Source organism: Cnephaeus nilssonii, assembly GCF_951640355.1.
Source record: "Cnephaeus nilssonii genome assembly, chromosome: 13".
Taxonomy (NCBI): Eukaryota; Metazoa; Chordata; class Mammalia; order Chiroptera; family Vespertilionidae; genus Cnephaeus; species Cnephaeus nilssonii.
In genome coordinates, this window is record NC_137084.1 from 15,802,566 (window position 1) to 15,823,437 (window position 20,872).

Consider the following 20,872-nt stretch of genomic DNA (forward strand, 5'->3'; position numbering starts at 1 on the left):
GGGGATGGTTTTCCTAGGACCATGCAAGACTTAGAAAAATGTCTGTGTGCCTTGTTTCTTCTCTCTGTCTTCCTTTCTCTTCCCACCTACTTGTTTCTCTCCACTTTTCTCTTTCCTCCTTCTCCCCCTCCATCTTTTATTCTCTCGCTATCACCTACTTTTCTGTCTTTTCCCTTCCTTCCTTTATAGTCTCTCTTCCCCTCCATCCTCTCTCCTCTTCCTGCCCACGCCCTTGCCTCTGGGCAGCTGGATTAATGTTAACATTCCATACAAACCCAGAGCACTTGGCTCTCTCCAAGGCCTTCCCCTGCCTTTATCTCGTTTATTCCTCGTGGGGATAACCTGGCAATTATGGTCATTTCCTTTATACCAGGAAGACACCAAGGCCTAGAGAGGGTAAGGTATGTGCCCACGGCCACAGAGCTTATACTTTACAACTTTGTTATCAAAATCAGGCTCCAGGCCTCCTGAATCTCATTCCATCACACTCTCCACGGCACCTCACTGCCTCTCGATGCCAGCATCACCCACATGGCCTGTCAGAGAAGATTCAAAACGACCTTGAGAGTGGGTGCTTCCTTCAAGTTTATGCCCTAGCACTTGGCTTGTCTTTGGCTAGTTCTGCCCTGGTGCCAGGCACTTCAGTGGTGGGCAAAGGGCCTGCACTGCAACCCTGCCCTTGGGGAGCTTATAATCTCTTATGAGAAACAGATACTAATCAATCAGGCTAATGAAAGACCATTCTAAGTGTGACATGCCATGAGGAAAGGGAGATGAGGCTGGAGAGGGTATTACCGGGGGCCGGGGAGAGAGGGGGCAGGACAGTGAGAGCTGAAGGATGGGGTAGGAATTTCCAGGCGTGAGCAGGTGGAGGACACAGCAAGTTCACAGGCTCCATGGCCGGGTGGAGCATGGCACACAGGTGGGGCTGGTGGAGGGCAGCAGGGCCAAAGCAGGGGAGCCCAATGCAAAGTGGTCCCAAGCATTCTGTTTCTAATATAGTGCCAGAGTGTGCAAATGATCGGCTTAAAAAAAGAGCAAATCCAATCCAGGGGAGAGAATTCAAAGTCCTCCCCCCTCCCCTTTATGATGTCCCTCGTGCCCACCTTCCTGATCAGCTTTCTTCCGTGGAATTGCACAGCTCCTTTCAAACTCACCTCGGTCTAATACGGAAACGTCTGTGACAGAATCTAATACTTGCCACATTTTCCAGATGAAGAAATCAGAGCACAGAGGTTAGATAACCTGCTGTCTTCGCTCAGCTGCCATAACAAAACGCCACAGGCTGGGTGGCTTAAACAAGACATTTAGTTCTCACAGTTCTGCAGGCTGGGAAGTCCAAGAGAAAGGTGCTGACTAATTCGGTGAACTTTCTTTCTCCTGGTTTGCAGATTGTTACCTTTCCACTGTCCTCACCTGCTGGAGAGAGCAAGCTCTGGTGTCTCCTCATTTTATAAGGGCACCAGCCCTATTGGATTAGGGCCCCTCGATTATGATGTAATTTAACCAGAATCCCTTCCAGGCAGACCCTGCCTCTAAATGCAGGCACATTGGCCTTCCAGCATCAACATGTAAATTGGGAGGGGGGACATCCAGTCCATAACACCTGCCCAGGGGCACACAGCTAACCAGTGGGATTTGAACACAGGCGGAGCTGCTCTGGGACCCAGGCTTCCAACTACCAGAGCAATGGCCTCCGGTTGCTTGTGTGTGAACGTTGCCATCCAAGAGAGAGCGCTCCTCTGGGCAGGGCGTTCAGTGACCCCTTCCAAATCCACTGGGTCTTGTTCCCGCCTGGTAGCTGGACATGTGGGTTGAGGCCTGAACGCACCCCAGGTGATCCAGGTCATCCCCAGAAGGGTATGGCATGGAGGAAAACCCGGCCTGAAACCTCACGCTTGAGTTTGGGGGTTCTGTTTCCAACATAATCCGAGGGGGCCCCAGGCTCCAGTCCAGACTTCACCAGCAGTGGACTGCTTGCCCATGGGCAAGCCACTTGACACCTTCCCGCCCTAGGCTCCTGTCTCTTATGGGTGGCTGGGGTTCATCCATGGGCAATGAGGTCGGCCTAGCACCAAGCGTGGAGCCGCTGGCGGGAGGCAGGCGAGCTTGCAGACGCCGGCCCCCCGACCCTGGGCCGCACAGGTGGGGAAGGGGGCTTGTGTGCGGGGCGCGACCCTTGGGTGGCAGTGGCCGCTGCGGTGGCGCGGGAGGCGGCTCTGCAGTCCGCGTGGGTCCGCGGCGGAGGCCTGGAGGGCGCGCGCGTTTCGCAGACCTGCTCCACCACCCGCAGGCCACAGGGCCCAGCCTCCCCCGCGCTATCACCCGCACCAGGCGCCCGCCCGCCGCCCACCCCGCGGCCCGCGTGGGGGCCGAGCCCTCGGGAGGGGCTGGAATTCCTCCCAGCAGCGCCCCCCCCCCCCCCGAACCCGCCCCTCCTGGGCGCTCGCTTCCTCCCGCTCCCCGCGCGCCCCCCTCCCGGCCGCCAGCCAACTGCGTGCCCCCGGGGCCGGCAAGAAGCCACATGCCCCCGCAAGGAATGCCGGGCCTGGCGGGCGGGGGGCGGGCGTTGGGCTGGGCCGGGCCGGGGAGGCAGGGAGCGCCCCACCGGGAAGGTTGGTGAGAGTGAAGGAGCCAGCCCGCGCCCTCCTCGGCCCCCCGCGCCGCCCCTGGGTCCGGTCCGTGCGCGGCCCTGCCGGATCGCGACCCATCACACTTTCCCCGCCGACACGCGGACGGGACGACCCGCGGGCTCTGGGGCAGCAGCGGGGCAGGTCGGCCCAGCTGGGGCTGCCCCCGCCCCCCTCCGCGCGCCCCCAGCCCTCGCCGGCTCCGAGGAGGGGGCAGGCCGTCCTGTTTCCCCACACCCCTCTCTGCCGCCGCTGGCTTTGGGGCCCCGGTGGGGAGCAGGGGGCTGATTAGCCGAGGAGCAGGGGTGTGGCCAGCGGGGCCCTGAGTAGTGAGTCACACACGGTGCTCGCCCAGTCCCGGGGCCAGCGCGCTCCCAGCCCGAGCTGCGCGCTGCGCTGACCCGAAGAGTCACCCTGGCTTGGCATGAGGATCCTGGGGTGCTGAGGGAGGGGCTGAAGCCCGGCGCGGCGCTGTGGTGGAAGAGGGCGGTAAGCAGCAACTGGGGAGACTCCCCTAGAGATAGCAGGGTGGAGCTTGGAGTCAGGGCCAGCCCACAGGGGGACCCCCACGCCCCACCTGTACCTGCTCAGAGCTGGCGAAGCGGGCCTGGCTGCATTCCCTGCCAGCCCCAGGGCTAGGGGCTTGTCTGGAGGCACTGAGGGCCCATTTCATCAGCCTACTCCCCTTGGTCCCCGCTGGACTTGATTTGATCCCTCCTCAGCTCCCCACTGCCGAGTTTTGTACAGAGGCTCCTGCGGGTTCCTCATACCCTTTTCCCTTTGATTTTGGGGTCCAGGCTATGCTATCCAGCCCTGTTTTCCTGGCCTGAGCTGCCCCTGGCCCCTGACCCCATGGGGCTGGTGGCTCCAGTCGTCCCCAGGACCAGCCCGGGATAGAAATGGCATTTCCTCTTGGCCAGGCTACAGCTGTTTTTGTTGTCTGTGTTCTCAAGAGCTTCCTCTGGGGATGGCAGGGAGGGTAACCAGATTCCACGGGACCCCCGATTGCCCTCTCCACCACTCACCCCTCTTCCCCTGTCTCTTTGATCCTTTTCCTGTGCTGGTCCCGCCTTCCCATCCCCAGAACAGAATGACTGAGAACATGAAGGAGTGTTTGGCGCAGACCAAGGCAGCTGTGGGGGACATGGTGACCGTGGTGAAGACAGAAGTCTGCTCACCTCTCCGTGACCAGGAGTATGGCCAGCCCTGGTGAGGCCCCTGTGTGGGGACAGGAGAGGGAGAAGGGGGGGATCACTGGCTGGGGGGATCGGGTTGGTGGGAGACCCTACGGAGAGTTGCCATTCCCTGCCCACGTTCCTTATGCTGCTCCGCGCAGCTCTTGGGGCCAGAGGTGAGCACAGGCTTTAGAGAAAACCACGCAGTGGCCAGGAAGGCCTGGGCCCAGGTCTCAGGCACCTCCCTCTCCACCTTTGTACTGACCCCTGCACAGGCAGGCTGACTGGGGCTCCTCCTCCTGCCCAGTACCTGTGGCCTCCTGACCAGGTCCTCGGCTCCTCTGGCCGCCACCCTCTCCCTCTCCGATGGCTTCTTTGCTCTCTTTAACGGCCCCTGTCCTGGACAGTTCTAGGAGACCAGACCCCTCGGCCATGGAAGTGGAGCCCAAGAGACTGAAGGGGAAGCGTGACCTCATCATGCCCAAAAGTTTCCAGCAAGTGGACTTCTGGTGTAAGTGGAGCTTGGGGCTATTTCCTGGGCTACTCCTCCCTTCACCCCTAACCCCTGACCCCCATCTCGCTTAGGGAATTTGCAGGGCTAATACTAATGATGGGTACCAGACACAGATTCATGCCTCAGTTAATCTGCCCCATTAGCCATTGAGATGGTTGTCATTCGTCCCATTTTCCAGGTCAGGAGACTGAGGTATTTTCCAGCTCCCACAGCCCACAGATGCACAGTTGCATTCAAACCCAGAGCTATCTGATTCCAGAGCATGCTCTTTCTTCCAGTTTTTCAAACTTGAAACAAAGGCAGTTACTGGCTTCCTTGTTGGCAGGCATGTCCTTGAGCCCCCAGGGAAGATACTGGGTTATTGCTACTGAGGACTCAGGGATCCCGTAGCTGGCTGGGGTGGAGCCAGGGCTGGGCTCGGGAGTGCCAGGCAGTGCTTTCCATTGCCCTTGCTGGTCTCAGGGTGGGCTTTCCCATCAGCCCTTCAGCCTCCTCCATGGGGGGCTGTCCTACCTCCCCCAACAACCGAATTCCTCCTCTTTCTCTCCCTCCAGTCTGCGAGTCCTGTCAGGAGTACTTTGTGGATGAATGCCCGAAACATGGTCCCCCTGTGTTTGTGTCCGACACGCCGGTGCCTGTGGGCCTCCCAGACCGGGCCGCCCTCACCATCCCACAGGGCATGGAGGTGGTCAAGGACGCCAATGGGGAGAATGACGTGCGATGCATAAATGAGGTTATCCCCAAAGGCCACATCTTCGGCCCTTATGAGGGACAGATCTCCACCCAAGACAAATCAGCTGGCTTCTTCTCTTGGCTGGTGAGTGTCCCCTGGGCAGTGCCATGTGAGAGGGTGCCAACGAACATGAAAGGGAACCAGCAGGGGGAGCCATCTGCTGGCCCGGCCTGGCTCAAGAGCTTTTTGCCATCATTCCCGGAGTGGTGGGTGATGAATCTTGCTGTCCCCGCGTGCTAGCCAAGTGGCTGCAACCCTTGGTGGCTGAGGGCCATGCCGAGGAGCTCATCTGGCAGTAGTCGGCAGAATCCGTGGTGGAGCGATTTCCCTGTGAATCCTCCTTGTGGGTGTCTGGTGGGCCATTCGGTGGCATTTACGAAAGGTTTGTGCACGCCCTCCTCTGGAGCTGGTGACTTGGAGCTGGGGACTGTGGGGATGCAAAGCATGACATTCAGCTAAAAAAGCAGTAATGTCAGGTGCTGGGCTGGTTGCTGGAGGTAAAGCCTTCAATAAGACAGGCAGGGTCCCTGCCTCCAGGGAGTAGGGGGAGCAGGCATTGAACAAGTACTTGCATATGCGATCATTGCTACTGAAGGGGGCAGCGGGAGGTGGCAGTGTTCACAGTGTTCGAGGATTTGGGCCCTGGAGCCCAAGTTCATTATGTCACCCAGCTTTGCTATTTACTATCTACTCAACTTTGGACGAGTCATTTAACCTCTTTGTGCCTGTTCTGTAACAGGATAATCGTAGTTGATGGTGAAGATTAAATGAGTCAAAACTGTAAAGTTCTTAGAGTTATGGTTGCCCTTAGTAAGTACTCAGAGAATATCAGCTATTATTATTATTGTTCGCCTACACGAGGGGTTTGGGCAAGACTTTCTTTAGCCTGAGATTGGAAGAGTGAATAGCAGTAATAGAAGGGGATGGAAAAATGCTCCCTGGAGACAGAACAGCTGAGAGAGTAATTCCATGAAGTCCTGTGCGGCAACAGCAATGAGCCTGGGAGGCAGCATGGCAAGGAAAGGGAGCCCAGGCCAGAGTAGCTCAGTGTGTAGAGTATGGGCTTATGCACTGGAGGGTCACAGGTTTAATTCCCGGTCAAGGACACATACCTTGGTTGCAGGTCCAGTCCCCACCCCCAGGCCTGTCGGGTATGTGTGGTATGGGAGGCAACCAGTTGATGTGTTTCTCTCCCAGCGATGTCTCTCTCTCTCTCCCCCTTCCACTCTCACTAAAAATCAATGAAAAAATATCTCTACTCCTTGGGTGAGGATTAAAAAATAAATAAGAAAGAGAGGGAGGGCGGGGCCAGATCCTGCTGCATCTCATAAGCCAGGGTCGGTGCCATAAGCCATCGTCCCTCCTGTGGGCCAGGGGAAGCCATTGAAGCATTTCAAGCAGAGGCGTGACTCCAAGAATTGGGATTCTAAGTGGGAAGCTGGGATAGGGGTAAGGAAAGATGGTGGTTTAAATGCAGGTGCTAGAGGTGGGCATATTTGAGAGAGATTTAGGAGGGAGAATCTCCAAGATTTAGTGATAGATGGGATGTGGAGGTGAGGAAGAAGGGTTTTCAAAGATATAAAGAGGAAGAATTATCCAAGACAACTCTTAGGAGTCAAGCTTGAACAGAGATGGGGGATGTGGGACAGTAGAGAAAGGCAGGCTAGGGGGTAGGAAGATCATTCATTATGCATTAAATAAACACTTGTTGATGATCTCCTTTGTGCCAGGTGATGGGCTGGCCCTGGGGTACAATGGTGGGCCTGATCAGACATCGGTCCTGCCCCCATAGAGTTTACTGTAGCGAAGAGGGAATGGGCGAAAGAATAAGATAAATAAATAGAAAATTAGGACTCTGGAAGGTAATGGAGAGAGTGGCTAAGAGAAAAGTGAACAACCAAGAAAATGCATGTGGCCAGAGGTCAGGGAAGGCTTCCTACTAGTTGAACTGGGATGGAAGGAAGAGAATACGCACCAGGTGAAGATGGATGAGGGGCATCCAGAAACAGCATATGCAAAGCCCTGAGGCAAGAGAGCACAACATTTTTGAGCAACAGGAAGAAGGCCAGTGTGCCTGGCGTGCAGCCAACACAGGGGCCTGGAGGAGGTGATGAAGACTTGGCCATTGTAGAGCCCAGTGGTCCAAATTGGGACTTTTGTCTTTAGTTTAAAGGACTTTGGCCACAGCATGGAGAACTGATGGGGGCGGTGAGGGCATTGGTCAAGAATGGATGCCCACACCCTGTTTAGAGTGCCGTGGTTATTCTCAAAGTCGACAATATCAGGGGCTTGGGCTCGGGTGGGAGCAGAAACATGGAGACACGTGAAGTGGTTTGTGAACTGCTTTAAAGATGAAAGAGATTTGACTTGTAAATAAACTAATTGCCCTAAGTAAGGAAGAGGGAAGCGTCTAGAACAACCCCTGCAGTGTCCTCTCCCAACAAGTCAGGGATGGCGCCTTTCTCTGAGTAATGGGAATTGCCAGAGGGGGACTGGGATGAGGGAAAGATCTTGGTTTTGGACTTGTTGAGTTGGTGGGAATTGCCAGAGGGGGACTGGGATGAGGGAAAGATCTTGGTTTTGGACTTGTTGAGTTGGAGTGACATCAAGGTATCCTAGTGACGATGTCACGTAGGCATTTTGATATGGGGGTTTAGCGCTTGGAAAGGAGGTATAGAAGTGTCACTTCTGAAGTCACCTGGGCAGAAATGGTCAGAGAGGTCAGGGTGTGGAGGGCACCTCCAGGGAGAACAGGCTGAATGAGAGATGGAGAGGGCTTATGACTTAGCTTTGAGGAATGTCAACAGTTAGTGATTCAGAAGGGTTGCTTGATGCTGGAAGGGAGACAGAGAAAGAGCAGCCTGCGGGTAGGAGCCCAGAAGGGCTAATAATGTCAATTTCTTCTGAGAAGCCAAGCAAGCGAAGGACTTAATAGTGTCCATTGGATTTCATGTCAGGGAAGTCATTGGTGACTTTAGCAAGAGCTGTTATTATAAGACAATAGTCCTCAATCTGTAGTAATTTGCTCTGCTCTCCCCCACCCATGGGACATTTGGCAAAGTCTGGAGGCATTTTTGGCCATTACAATTCAGGATGGGGATATACCATGGGCATCTAGAAGGTAGAGGCCAGGATGTTGCTCCGTGTTTCATAGTGCATAGGCTTGCCTCCTGCAACAAAAAATGATCTGGCCTCCAATGCCAATAGTACTGCACAGGAGAACCCCTGCAGAAGAGTGATGAGATGGAAACCTTATTAGAATGGAGGTGAGCAGTAGAGTCACTTCTCAGACGATTGATCCTATATAATAAAGAGGTAATATGTAAATTGACCATTACTCCAACACACAAGATGGCCACCCCCATGTGGACACAAGATGGCCGGCAGGGGAGGGCAGTTGTGGGTGATCAGGCCAGTGGGGGAGGGCAGTTGTGGGTGATCAGGCCAACAGTGGAGGGCAGTTAGGGGTGACTGGGCCAGCAGGGGAGGGCAGTTAGGGGTGACCAGGCCAGCAGGGGAGGGATGTTAGGGGCAATTGGCAGGGGAGCAGTTAGGCATTGATCAGGCTGGCAAGGGGAGTGGTTAGGGGGTGATCAGGCTGGCAGGTAGAAGTGGTAAGGGGCAATCAGGCAGGAAGGCAGGCGAGCGGTTGGGAGCCAGCAGTCCTGGATTGTGAGAGTGATGTCTGACTGCCTGTTTAGGCCTTTTGGGATTGGGCCTAAACGGGCAGTCGGACATCCCTTTAGGGGTCCCAGATTGGAGAGGGTACAGTCTGGGCTGAGGGACACCCCTCCCCTCCAGCCCCCCATGCACGAATTTCATGCACCAGGCCTCTAGTTGAGAGATAAGAAGCGAGGAGAGAGACAGGACATAGGCAGGGTGATGGCTGGAGAGAGACATGGGGTCGAAGGTGTTTGTTAATGACAGACTTGAACATTCTTAAGGAACCCAGTGAAGGAGTCTTAGAGTAGAGATAAGGCATGATGGATAAGCTTTTATATTGCCTGAGAATGTTCAGATGGAGACACTGGATATGGGAAGGAGGTGGGTCAGCATTTTTTTTTTTTTTCTGTCATGGGAGGAATATCCTAGAGGTTTGGAGCAGATGGAGGGAGATAAGGATAGTTGGCCAAATAATGCCCCCCCAAGGATGCCCATGTCCTGATCCCCAGAACCTGTGACTGTGTTATCTTACGTAGCAGAAAGGACTTTGCAGATGTGATTATATTAAGGATCTAGAGATGGAGAAATGGTCTTGGATTACCTGGTGGCCTAATGTAATGACATGCATGTTTATAAGGGGAGGCAGGAGAGTCAGGGTCAGAGACCAAAGATGGGAAGATGCTCTCCTGCTGACCTTGGAGATACCGGAAGGAGCCAGGAGGGCAGGCAGCCTGTAGAAGCCAGGAAGGTCAAGGAAACACATTCTTTCTTGGAGCTTCCAGAAAGCACGCATTCCTGCTCATATCTTGATTTTAGGACTTAGGATCTCCAGAACTGAGAGTTAAGGAATGTGTGTTGTTTTAAGCCACCGTGTTTGTGGAGGTTTGTCACAGCAGCGATAGGAAACTAAGCCAGTAGGCTTATGTGTTTTGGGGCCATCAGCGAAGACGTGCGGAGAGGTAGAGAGTGGTAGTCTGACACTGAGGAGAATGGAGAAGGCGAGTTCAGGTTGGGAGGAGTACAGTGGGAGGTGCCCAGCAGGTGCCCAGGTGGAGCTGCCCAGAGGCTCACTGGTGTGTGTGGGCCTGCAGCCCAGCGGATATAGGGGAAACTAAGCAAATAAATGTTTGCATTTATGCAACTGGAGCCCTAGGACAGGGTGGCCGTGGGGTCAGTGCTGTGGAGGGTGAGAAGCTTGAGGCCTGAGAGCACACGTGGCTCAGGCAGCACACAGGTCCCGGTGTCCTGGGCAGGGGCCGTTTCTCAGCAAAAGCCACATTGCTATGGACTGAGAGGTGAATGAGTGGGGGGTGAGTTGAGGGGCCCAGCGAGGATGGCTGGCTTATTTTATAAGTCTGGCTGCTCACTGAGCAATTATTATGTGCCAAGTGCATACTACATTCCTCCTCACAACAGTCCCACAGTGGGAGGTTGCTGCCCTCTTGTTCAGATGAGGGCACCCAGGACCAAAGAGGTCAAGTGGCCCCAACTCTCATAGCTGGTACATGGGAGACTTGGGCTCCTTCAAAGATAGCCCCTGTCCATGACGCCAAGGGGCCTTAAGGAATTCCTCCATGGAAAGACATGTCAGGAGGTGGATCAGCGAGTGTGGTTATGTGTCCAACCTCACAGACACAGAGCCACTGCCAAGCACTGGGCCCTGAGTGGGGAGCTCTGGGGCTACCAGAAATGCATGCGGTTTGCTCCATGTTCTTCCAGAACCTGTGGTCCAGCTATGGCCGAGATGGATGAGGAAGGGGGCAGCTTATTCCCAACCAAGTAATATGCAGGCAGAGTGTTGCTGGTGATTGTAGTGCTATAGGGCAGGGAGGGGGGATTGGTTTGGGCAGGGCAGATTGGAGATGGGTCTTGAAGGATGGGTAGAAGTTCAACAGAGGAGGCTGTGGGCTTCTCGGCCTGCAGGGAAATCTTGGGGGAGAAAATCTAGGGCCATGCCCAGGGAAGGGTTGCTAGGATCCCCTCCTCCCACCACAGTCAGAGTCTGCACCTGGGGACAGCGCAGCCAGGCAAGCTGGGGTCTGTAAAGCAGGCAGCTTCCCAGGTATACAGCCAGGCATGGGTCTGGGGTCTGGAGGAAAGGGAGACTAGGAAGCTCTGGGGTTGCAGCCTGGTCATAGACCGGCTCCACTGGTCAGGGGTGGGCGTGGCCCATGGTGCCAGGGTGGGGCCAGAGGCCAGCAGGCTGAACCCCTGCAGGTTCCTTTCTAGGACCGTGAGCTGTAGCATGTGGATGGAAGAGGGGAGGGAGTGGCTGGAGGTCGCACGTGAAGGCTTTGACCTTCGCAATCCAGAGAAGTGAGAGGCCTCAAAGGCCCAGAGAGAACAAATATGCAAAATGGCTCAAGAAAGCAGGGCCCGTGTGTGAGTGTGTGTGTGTGTGTGTGTGTGTGTGTGTGTGTGTGTGTGTATATATATATATATATATATATATATATATATATATATATATATAGTGTGTGTGTGTGTGTGTGTGTGTGTGTGTGTCTCAGATGGGTTGGATCAGGATCTGGAAGCCCCACATTCTAAATAAACTGCATTCATTTGTCAAATACTGTTCCAAAGCCATACTTGATGTCCTTTCCTGACCTTCTGCTGCCTTCAAAAACTCTGGCCCCCATCCAACACCACATATTTCCTCCCACAACTCCTCAGCGTGTACACTGTACTCCAGTAGAAATGGTGGCACTAATGGTAGCATAGCAATTAATGTTTATTGAGCACTTATTCCGTGTCTGGGTCTGCTCGGCACCTTATATAGCAAGATCCCATTCGATCCTAGTGATGCCTCTGTGAAGTAGATATTATTCTACCCATTATACAGTTGAGAAAACTGAGGCCTAGTGAGGGTGAGTCATTCTTCACAAAGCTAAACAGTCACTGAATTGGGAGAATGTGACTCCAGAACCCACTCTCTCATTCTGCCTCCTGTTCCTCTTCATTTCCCTTCCTCACCTCACCTTTCCCTGCCTCCTGGCCTTGGTTGACTGTTCTGTTCATCTTTCCCGTGCCCTCTCCGTCTCCCCTCAGCCAGTGGGAATGCTGGTCCTAGGGCGTGCAGTGTGGTGTAGAGACATGGCCTGGATTTAGATGGACCGAATGGCCAGTTCCACTTTGCACCTCTCCTTCATGGCCTGGCCTCCTTGGAAGGAGCTTTGTCCTCCCTTCAGGCTGTTGAGAAAAGAAAGGCCCCTCGTTTTGCTTTCTCAGCTCAGTGGGAATTATAAACTGCATCAATCATTGCCAGGTCTCCAGGCTGTCCTCAGACACAGCAGGCCGCAGCTGATGCTCAGGCACGAGGTGCTTGAGGAGGGCCGTGCAACCATGTGGTCCGGTGAAGGGGCAGAAGAAAGAGGAGGCCCGCACAGGGTTTCTATTTCAGTTTTTGACTTGAACCCAGTCTTGTTCCAGAAGGGATGTCGGGCAGCCTAGCAGGATACATAAAATATAACATGATAGCATATTAAAACTGGAGGAGAGATTAAGAAAGAAAAACAAGGGCGGAGGCCCTAAATGGAGCCAGGAAGGAGGCTAATAATGTGTACCGTAAGGACCTGTATATGCGCTTTTAGTATGTGGGGTCCACATCTGGCAGCCCCCGGGAAGGGCCAGCCTGGGCAGCTGCCAGCGTGTTCTGTCCCTCACGTGAGAAGTCCCAGGGAGCTCCTGAGCAGGTCAGCCCTTCTGGGTACTGACACCGGACACGAGACTTCCCGGAGGTCCTCATGAGGAGGAGACTGGATGCTGGGCTTGCTCACCTGCTGTCAGTCGGCCTCTCTGCCCGCCAGACTCCTACTGTCCTGGGGGGACGCAGACGCGAGATGGTGTTGCAGTGTTTTCCATTCCAGCTCCTATCGAAAGTGGGGATTTGTTTTAAAACTTGAAATTGGATGTGCAAAGGTTCACGGCAGGGCCCCTGCAAACCTCTAAGTAACGGGGATCGATGGAAGTGTAGGCAGACATTTGTGATGCCGTGAGATGTCCGTGCCAACGGGCAGTTTTTACCAAGTGCGGGGGAGTCCAGAGAAGGGGGGAATGATGGGCGTGTCTGGGAAGAAAAGAAGGGACAAATGAGGCAGTTGGGGCATGTCTGGGTGCACCGGCGTGAACAAGTGCTTTTCATGCTTGTTGGTTACTGGCTGTGAACTCTTTATTGTGAAAATCGCCAACCCTGTAGGAGAGTTAGGGTATAATGGATACCCACACACCCTGTGAGCGCGACCCTTGGGAAGAGTTTAGGCCACGTGTTTGCAGAATGCGCCGCAGTTTCGATGGTTTCCTCGTGATCCATTCAGATTATAGTGTTTCGGTACAGACATTGTGTCTTTCTCATCGTGGACGGCAGCAGGCACAGTGTGTGAAAGTTTGTCTTTTACCAGATGGTTTCACCAACGATTAATGATTCTTGCTTGTATCAATTATTATTCATAGTTTAAAATGATGTATAACTATTCCGCTTACATTTATTACTTGACATTCTTTTTTTAAAAAGCTTTTTTAAAAAAATGCTCAGCTTGGCCAGTGTGGCTCAGTTGGTTTGGAGCGTCGTCCTGTACCCTAAAAGATTGAGTGTTTGATTCCTGGTCAAGGCACATGCCTAGGTTGTGGGTTTGATCCACTGTTCGGCCCCGTATGGGAGAGAGGTAACCGATTGACGTTTCTCTCTCATGTTGATGTTTCTTTCTCTCCCTCCCCTCTCTCTAAAAATCAGTGATTAAATTTTTTTAAAATGCTCAAATTCACCCCATCCCATCCCCCATTTACAATTTATCTTTAGCATCAGTATGGACTCATGAATTCTTCTTTTCTTAGTCTGTTACTGTCATTTTTTTTTTTTTATGTTTAAATTGCTCTGGAACTGATGAGTGTGCGCTTGTTCCCACTGGCTTCTTATTATTATTTGAGCACTCCCTTACTTTCTGATGCAAAAAGGTGTTCCAGCCATCTCTCTTAGGAGCTCTGATTCATGTTAGTGGGTAATGGTGTTTAGAAACCAGGATCTCCAAGTGATAGGTGTGCACATTGTTATTGGGGTTTCCTTGCCTCTAGGCCTGACCTAGATTTTGAGGGGTGAGTTGAAATGAGTGGCCTACGGAGTCAGGAACTGAGGGAACATGAATCACAAGCTGTGGGCACAGCATGTACAAAGGCCCAGGGGCACAGGTATAATGTTGAGGCTGGGTATAGTAACAGGGAATAGCCGAAGTAGAGTGTGCTTAGAAGGAAACGTGGAAGAAGATGCTAGAAAAAAGCCACTTTTCTCCTGTTCTAAGATGTTATTATGGACCTTAAGGTACTCTAGATTCAATATCAGCTCTTTCTAGGAGTAAAAATACGTACCTGGATCCTAAGATTCCTCTTAACACCAGAAATATTTTATAAATGCTGGTAGTTTGGTTTTGGGATCATAAATAAAACCAAAGATTCCCCCAAAAATATAAAATGCTATTGAACCAGTCTGTGATTCTCAAAGTCTTTCTATTAGAACCAAAGTAGACCATGAAAAACTATGCTGAACGGCCCAATATTTCCCTATGAACCAGTTCCACACTTGACCTTCTTCATTCCTTGTCTCCTGAGCACCTCTACAGCAGTAGAGGATATTAAATATAAAAATATAACATGATAGCTGTCCCTCACTTGTGTTGTGTTCAGGTAACTTTTAATGTTCATGGGGTCCCAACATTACATTAATTTTATTCTAATGTTACTTAAAAAGGTGTACACCTAAAGCTAGATAGAAATAAAACATCGTATAGCTTTTAAACAACTATAAAACCACGACAGATTTACAAACATTAAATGAACAAGAACTACACAAACCAACAGACTTCAAATGAAGAAAGTCAGCTTACCGTGTTGGATGATGTTTTTCGGGGACTAGGTTGGCCACGGTTGTGACGACAGAGACAGATTCTTCGGCCTTTGGCATCCTATGCGCCTGTGGGTATCTTTATTTTCTTTGTCTCTTTGAAACACTGGGAAATCGTCTGTTAGCGCAATTGCCATGATGTTTCTTGGTGGTTTTTTTTTTTTGCCCGAATGCATCATGTACATATTAAGTTTGCATCGGTTCTTTCTTCACAGGCTAATCAGTAATAACTGGTGTTGTACAGTCAGCTGCTACTGTGTAACAAGCCACCTCCAAATTCTGTGGCCTAGAACAGAGGTCAGCCAACTTTTTGTGTAAAAGGCTGGATAGTCACTGTGTTAGGCTTTGTGGACCATGCAGTGTATTGTCACAACGACGCAGCTCTGCCATGGTGGTGTGAGAGCAGCCACAGGTGGGGCAGGTTCTAGTGGAACTTTATTGACGGGTACTGAAATTGGCATTCCAAGGCATCTTCACACGATGAAATCGTCTTCTTTCGATTTATTTTTAACCATTTGGAAATGTACAAACTATTCTTAGCCGGTGGGCTGTACAAAAGCAGGTGGCGGGCTGGATTTAGCCTGCTGACCCCAGCGTAGAACAACAGTCATTATTCTTGCCCATGTATGTGCCGCTGACTGGCTGGGCGGACTTAGCTGGGTGTGGCTGGGCGGCTCTGCCTCCAGCTTCAGTCCAGGGAGTGTGGCTCCTCCTGGCGGAGCTAGGTGTGCTCCACGTGTGCTCGTTCTGGGCTCAGACCGGAGGGGCAGGGCCTCCCTGGGAAAACGCTTCTGGCAAAGGCCCTGGAGGGCAAGGCCATCCTCACAAGCACATTTCAAGCCTTGGCTTGCATCATGTGTGTTAACATCCCATTGGCCAAACAAATAATCTGGCTGAATCCAAGGTCAAGGAGCAAACTACTGCAGAGTCATCCATCCGGCCAAGGGGCCAAGGGCGATAGGGAGGGGCCAGAACTGGGGCCAAGAATTCAGTCTACCCCAAGTGCCAACTCGGTCACAGCACAATGCTTTTGTGTGGATGGAAGTCTCGTGGTTAGTTCCTTAGGTTGATATTTTTAAATTAAAACATCGAATGAAAAATTTTTAGAACTTTCAGATCTTCAGACTATATCCAAAGACTCTAGGTTGAGAAACGTTAATTTCTAGTAAACTTCCTAGCTTTAATCATAGGGAATTTGGGGTTTTCTCATGTTTGAAAGTTCCTCCAGTAGAGGTCTTGCCTGATCTACACCCCTCGAGCCTATTTCAGTACCCCTAAACCTCGGGGGGGGGCGGTCCTCAGCAAGTGCTAGGTCGGGTTGTTGCGTGATGATAACACAATAGCAACAACAATAGCTGCCATTTATTGGGCACTAAAAGATTTGTGTGTCTTAACTCTACATCCTCACAAGCATACTATGAGTTAGGTACTGTTATGTCCCTGGTACAGATTGGGAAACTGAGGCTGAAAGAGCCAGGTGACTTGTCCAGGGCTACCCAGCTAATCGTGGGGCCAGGACTGCAAACCAAAGCTCAAGCTCCTAATCTCCAGCCCCAGATATGAATATTCAATGAACTTGGTCCCCCCACTCATCTGGGAACCTCTTGTTTCTCTAGAGAATACTTTTCAGGCCAAAGATAAAAGATTGTTTCTTCTTTTTTAAATCTGATTGCTGCTGATGAATATGTGGCAGATTTTATTTTTTTAGCAACTTTATCGAGATATAAGTCACATACCATACAATTCACCTATTTAAAGTGTGTAATTCAATGGTCTTTAATATATTTAGATATATGCAACCATCACCTTGAGAAGAAATGCTGTCTTTTAGCTGTCACCCCATCTCGTCTCCCCCCTCCCTCCCAGCCCTAGGCAACCACTAATGTACTTTCTATCTCTATAGATTTCTCTGTGCTGTACATTTCATATGAATGAGATCATACAGTATATAGCCTTTTGTGACTGCCTTCTGTCACTTAGCTTAATGTTTTCAAGGTTGTAACATGTATCACTTTTTATGGCCGAATAATATTCTATCGCATGGATACCACATTTTGTTTATCCATTCATCAGTTGATGGGCAGTTGGGTTGTTTTCACTTTTTAGCTATAATCAATAATGCTGCTATAAACACTTGTGTACAGGTTTCTTTGTGGGCATTTTTTTTTTCAATTTCTCTTGGGTATATACCAAGGAGTGGAATTGCTGGGATTAACTCTGTATTTAATCATTTGAGGAACTGCCATACTGTTTTCCAGAGAAGCTGGACCATTTTACATTCCCACCAATAATATATGAGGGCTCTGATTTCTCCACATCCTTGCAGACATTTGTGGTTATTTGACTTTTTAATTGTAGCCATCCTCGTCTGTCCATGGACAGCAGGTTAGGGACCCAGACCTGAATCATCTCAGAGGCTTCCCTACAGCTTAAGTGTTCCTGTTTCTGGGTGTAGCAGATGCCAGAGTTCAGGTTCAGATTCAGGCCAGCCTCTTTATCTCTGCTGCTCTGTTTGCTGGGCTGGGAAGTAGCTGGAGAACAGAAGTGATGCTGTCTGCCTCCTGGGGTTCTGGGAGGAGCACCTGAGATGTGAGGTACGAAAGCACTTTGTCAACCATGAATGGCTTCACAAATCATTTTTCGTGAGCGCTCTGCTCTAAGACGAGGTGTAGGGCTGAAAATCAAAATGTTTTATGGATTTGATGGATTCCTGGAAATTTGCAAGCAAATCAGGTTTTTGAAAATCCAATCTCCGCAGCATTTGGTTATATCATCATTTAGGAGAGGCCAACAGTGAATCCTCGATTGCGGCAGACATTCTGTGGCAAAGCAGAATATTCCTCCCTATTAAATGCATGTTCACATAGCAAATCTGCTCAAACCAGAGGAAGAGATGGGAGTTCACAGAGGATTCCAGGACATTTCTGGTTGATTCTGACAAGGTCATTCGGGGGAGCTTGTGGGTAGCATCCCTCACTCCGCAGAGTGCTTAAGAGCATGGGCTATACGGGCAGAGACCTGAGTTTGAACTCCAGTTTCCCCATGCATTTCCTTTGTGGTGTCAGGCAAGTTACCTAGCAACCCTGAACCTCAGTTTTCTAATCTATAAAATGGGCATGATAATAGTAGCTACTTTATAGAGTTGTGAGAATTCATGAGACAGAGTATTTGGCACCATGAAATTGCTCTATGAATGACAGCTGTTGATGTTTTATTATTGATGCCTTTATTAATGATACCATGGTCAGGATGAACATCATGGTCCACATGGACCATGCTTGACCCAGGGGGCTGAAATTCGTGCTTTCATATTATTTTCTGAGGATCTGTCCACACGCAATCTTAGTGCTAGACAGACTTTTAGAGGTTATTTAGGACAGATTTGCACTCAGTGGAGAAATCTTTCCTTCAGCCTCAGACAGAGGGTCATCCAGCTGCTGCTTAAATTCCCCTCGTAACAAGGAGCTCACCACCTCACAACATCAGCATCTTCTAAGTGCATGCTGGTCCTGGTCCTGCCTCCCCAGTGTGGCGGTCCTTCCTACATTGATGGTGGCTCTGCTTTCTCCGGCCTCTTCTTCTCTAGGCTAAGGGATCCCATTACCATGCTGATCATCCTTCTCTGATCAGGTTCAGGTTGTGAAAGTCCTTCTCGCATCTCAGTTCTCAAAGCATGGGCTGGTCTCAGAATTACCAGGCTCAGAGGGTCCAAGGAGTTGAACTCTAAGGATAATAAAAGGGAGGACTCTGGGAAACCAGGCTTCTGGGGGCTTGGTCCCAAGCATCTGTCCCTGGGTGGCCAAGAGCATCTCAATCCAGGACTGGAGGACCATATCCCGATCTCTACTTAGGGTAGCCTGGGCTCATCCCTGACAAATGACATGGTCTACATGCCCTGTGTGATCCTGCCAGTCACTGCTCCCTTTGCCTAGAACACCCTGGCTCTCCTCTTCTTCAAGATCTCAGCTTAGCCCTAGCTGGTTTGGCTCAGTGGATAGAGTGTTGGCCTGTGGACTGAAGGGTCCCAGGTCCGATTCCAGTCACAGGCACATGCCCGGGTTTCAGGCTCAGTCCCCAGTAGGGGGTGTGCAGGAGACAGCCAATCAATGATTGTCTCTCATCATTGATGTTTCTATCTCTCTCCCTGTCCCTTCCTCTCTGAAATCAATAAAAATATATTAAAAAATATTTTAGGGGGAAAAAAAGGACCTCAGCTTAGATTCCACATACCCAAGAAGGTCCTCAACTGACTCCCAGGTACAGGGCTGTAGCTTAGAGTTCCAATATTCCACAGAATTCCCCACCACAGTACTGACCAGGTGATAGCACAGTGAGTTTTGTGAAAGCAAAGACCTTCTCTGCCTGGATCACCATTTCATCCTAAGAGCCTGTGGCTGCTTCCTCAGTGATATTTGTTGAATGAATGAATGCTGAATTTGAGAAAAATCCTGCTTGGTGGGAAAGATAAGCCAAGAAACATCCCTCAGTTAATCTCCGGATCTGAACCCAGCAACAGAGGTCGTAGGCAGCTCCCAGGTCCCACACAACTCCCACCCAGGCCTCTCTGCCAGTTGATGCTGCAAAAAAGGCTGATTACAACATCCCAATATTGAGCTACAGACATCCCATCGCTCAGAATTAATCATAACTGACATTTGTTCTCTTCGCTAATAATCACAATCTTGATCACAGTGCTAATAGTAATCATTTGTTGAGTGCCTTCTACATCAGCCATTACAGCAGTGCTGTGAGGTTGGGTTTTACTCCATTTTATAGATGGGGAAACTGAGGCATGGCCAGTGAAGTCAGCTGCCTGAGGCCGCTCACCTGTAAGTGGGGAGGCCGAGGTTCTAGCCAGTTCCTCTGGCTCCACGGCTTGTATCAACCACTAGGTATTCCTGCTCTTGGCTTCCAGGTCTACAGATGCTTCTCATTTGCCCCAGGAGAGAGAGGAGTAATCGGAAAATGATGATGTAGGGTGATTAGGATTAGGATAAAGATGGGGTTCTATGAGATTCTAGGAGAGGGTTCCTTGAAGCCTGGGGCATCGTCTGGAGAGACTGCTGGGGAGGGCAACTGAGCAGATTGTTTTCTCTTGTTGTCTGAGAGTTTTAAACCACAAGGTAGTATCCTATATAATAAAAGGTTAATATGCAAATTGACCCGAATGGAGGAATGACCGGTCACTATGATGTGCACTGACCAACGCAGGAGCTGCCCCCTGGTGGACAGTGCACTCCCACAGGGGGAGCTCCACTCAGCCACAAGCCTCTCCCACCTCCTGGCAGTGCTAAGGATGTCTGACTGCGGCTTAGATGGGGAACGGGTCTAAGCCGGCAGGTGGACATCCCCCGAGGGGTCCTGGAATGCAAGAGGGTGCAGGCTGGGCTGAGGGACCCCCCAAGTGCAGGAATTTTCATGCACCAGGCCTCTAGTCCTATATAATAAAAGCCTAATATGCTAAGTGTCAGGTTGACCAGTCGGCTGTTCAACCAATCAAAGTGTAATATGCTAATGATATGCTAAGGCTGCTCAACCACTCTCTATGACATACAATGACCACCAGGAGGTAGACAGTTGGCTGGTCGACCAGTCGCTAGGACATTCAGTGACCACCAGGGGGCAGACGTTCCAACTGGTAGGTTAGCTTGCTGCTGGGGTCCAGCTGATCAGGACTGAGTTGAGATGGACCGGACATGCCCTGGAGTTCTCTCATCATCCCTCCCCGGCTGGCCAACCTCCCACATCTCTCCCCGGCCCCGATCGTGCATCAGTGGGATCCCTCAGCCTGGCCTGTGCCCTCTCGCAATCTGGGGCCCTTTGGGGGATGTCGGAGAGCCAGTTTCGGCCCGATCCCACAGGCCAGGCCGAGGGACCCCACTGATGCATGAATTCATTCACCGGGCCTCTAGTAGTCTCATAAATAGACAAAGCAAAAGCCTCATGGCCCTTACCTCGTTCCTTCACTCCAGAGGTAGAGTTGAGAGTTTGAAATGTATCTCCCAGCCTTTCTGTGCACATATCAACAGAGGCATAATGTGGTGCTGATAAATGCTTAACAACCTGCTGGCGGGGTGGTGGTGGGATTATATGTCCCGATTTCCTGGGTTTACATAAATGCTCCTACCATGGCTGATGCCATTTCAAGCTGCCAAGATAAAGGCACTGCAGGAGTAGGAGGAAGAGAAATACAATGGCAACTATTAATAGTATTTCTGTTGTACAGGTACAGTAGGTGCCAATACCTTCAAGAACATAGATCATAGT

At 51.1% G+C, this 20,872-nt stretch overlaps 1 protein-coding gene across 4 annotated transcripts in view; it reads left to right on the plus strand.

Annotated features, from left to right (window-relative positions):
- The window catches only part of PRDM11 (PR/SET domain 11), an 82,644-nt gene that overhangs the window by 33,525 nt on the left and 28,247 nt on the right, over window positions 1–20,872 (plus strand). For 3 of the 4 annotated variants that reach the window (XM_079787680.1, XM_079787682.1, XM_079787683.1), the window contains exons 2-4: window positions 3,715–3,839; window positions 4,213–4,316; window positions 4,874–5,136. In XM_079787680.1, the coding sequence (XP_079643806.1) occupies window positions 3,721–3,839; window positions 4,213–4,316; window positions 4,874–5,136 (486 nt within the window). In that variant the 5' untranslated portion in view covers window positions 3,715–3,720. Of the gene's footprint in view, window positions 1–3,007; window positions 3,120–3,714; window positions 3,840–4,212; window positions 4,317–4,873; window positions 5,137–20,872 lie in introns of those variants that run through there. The other variant, XM_079787681.1, reaches the window with a different exon arrangement.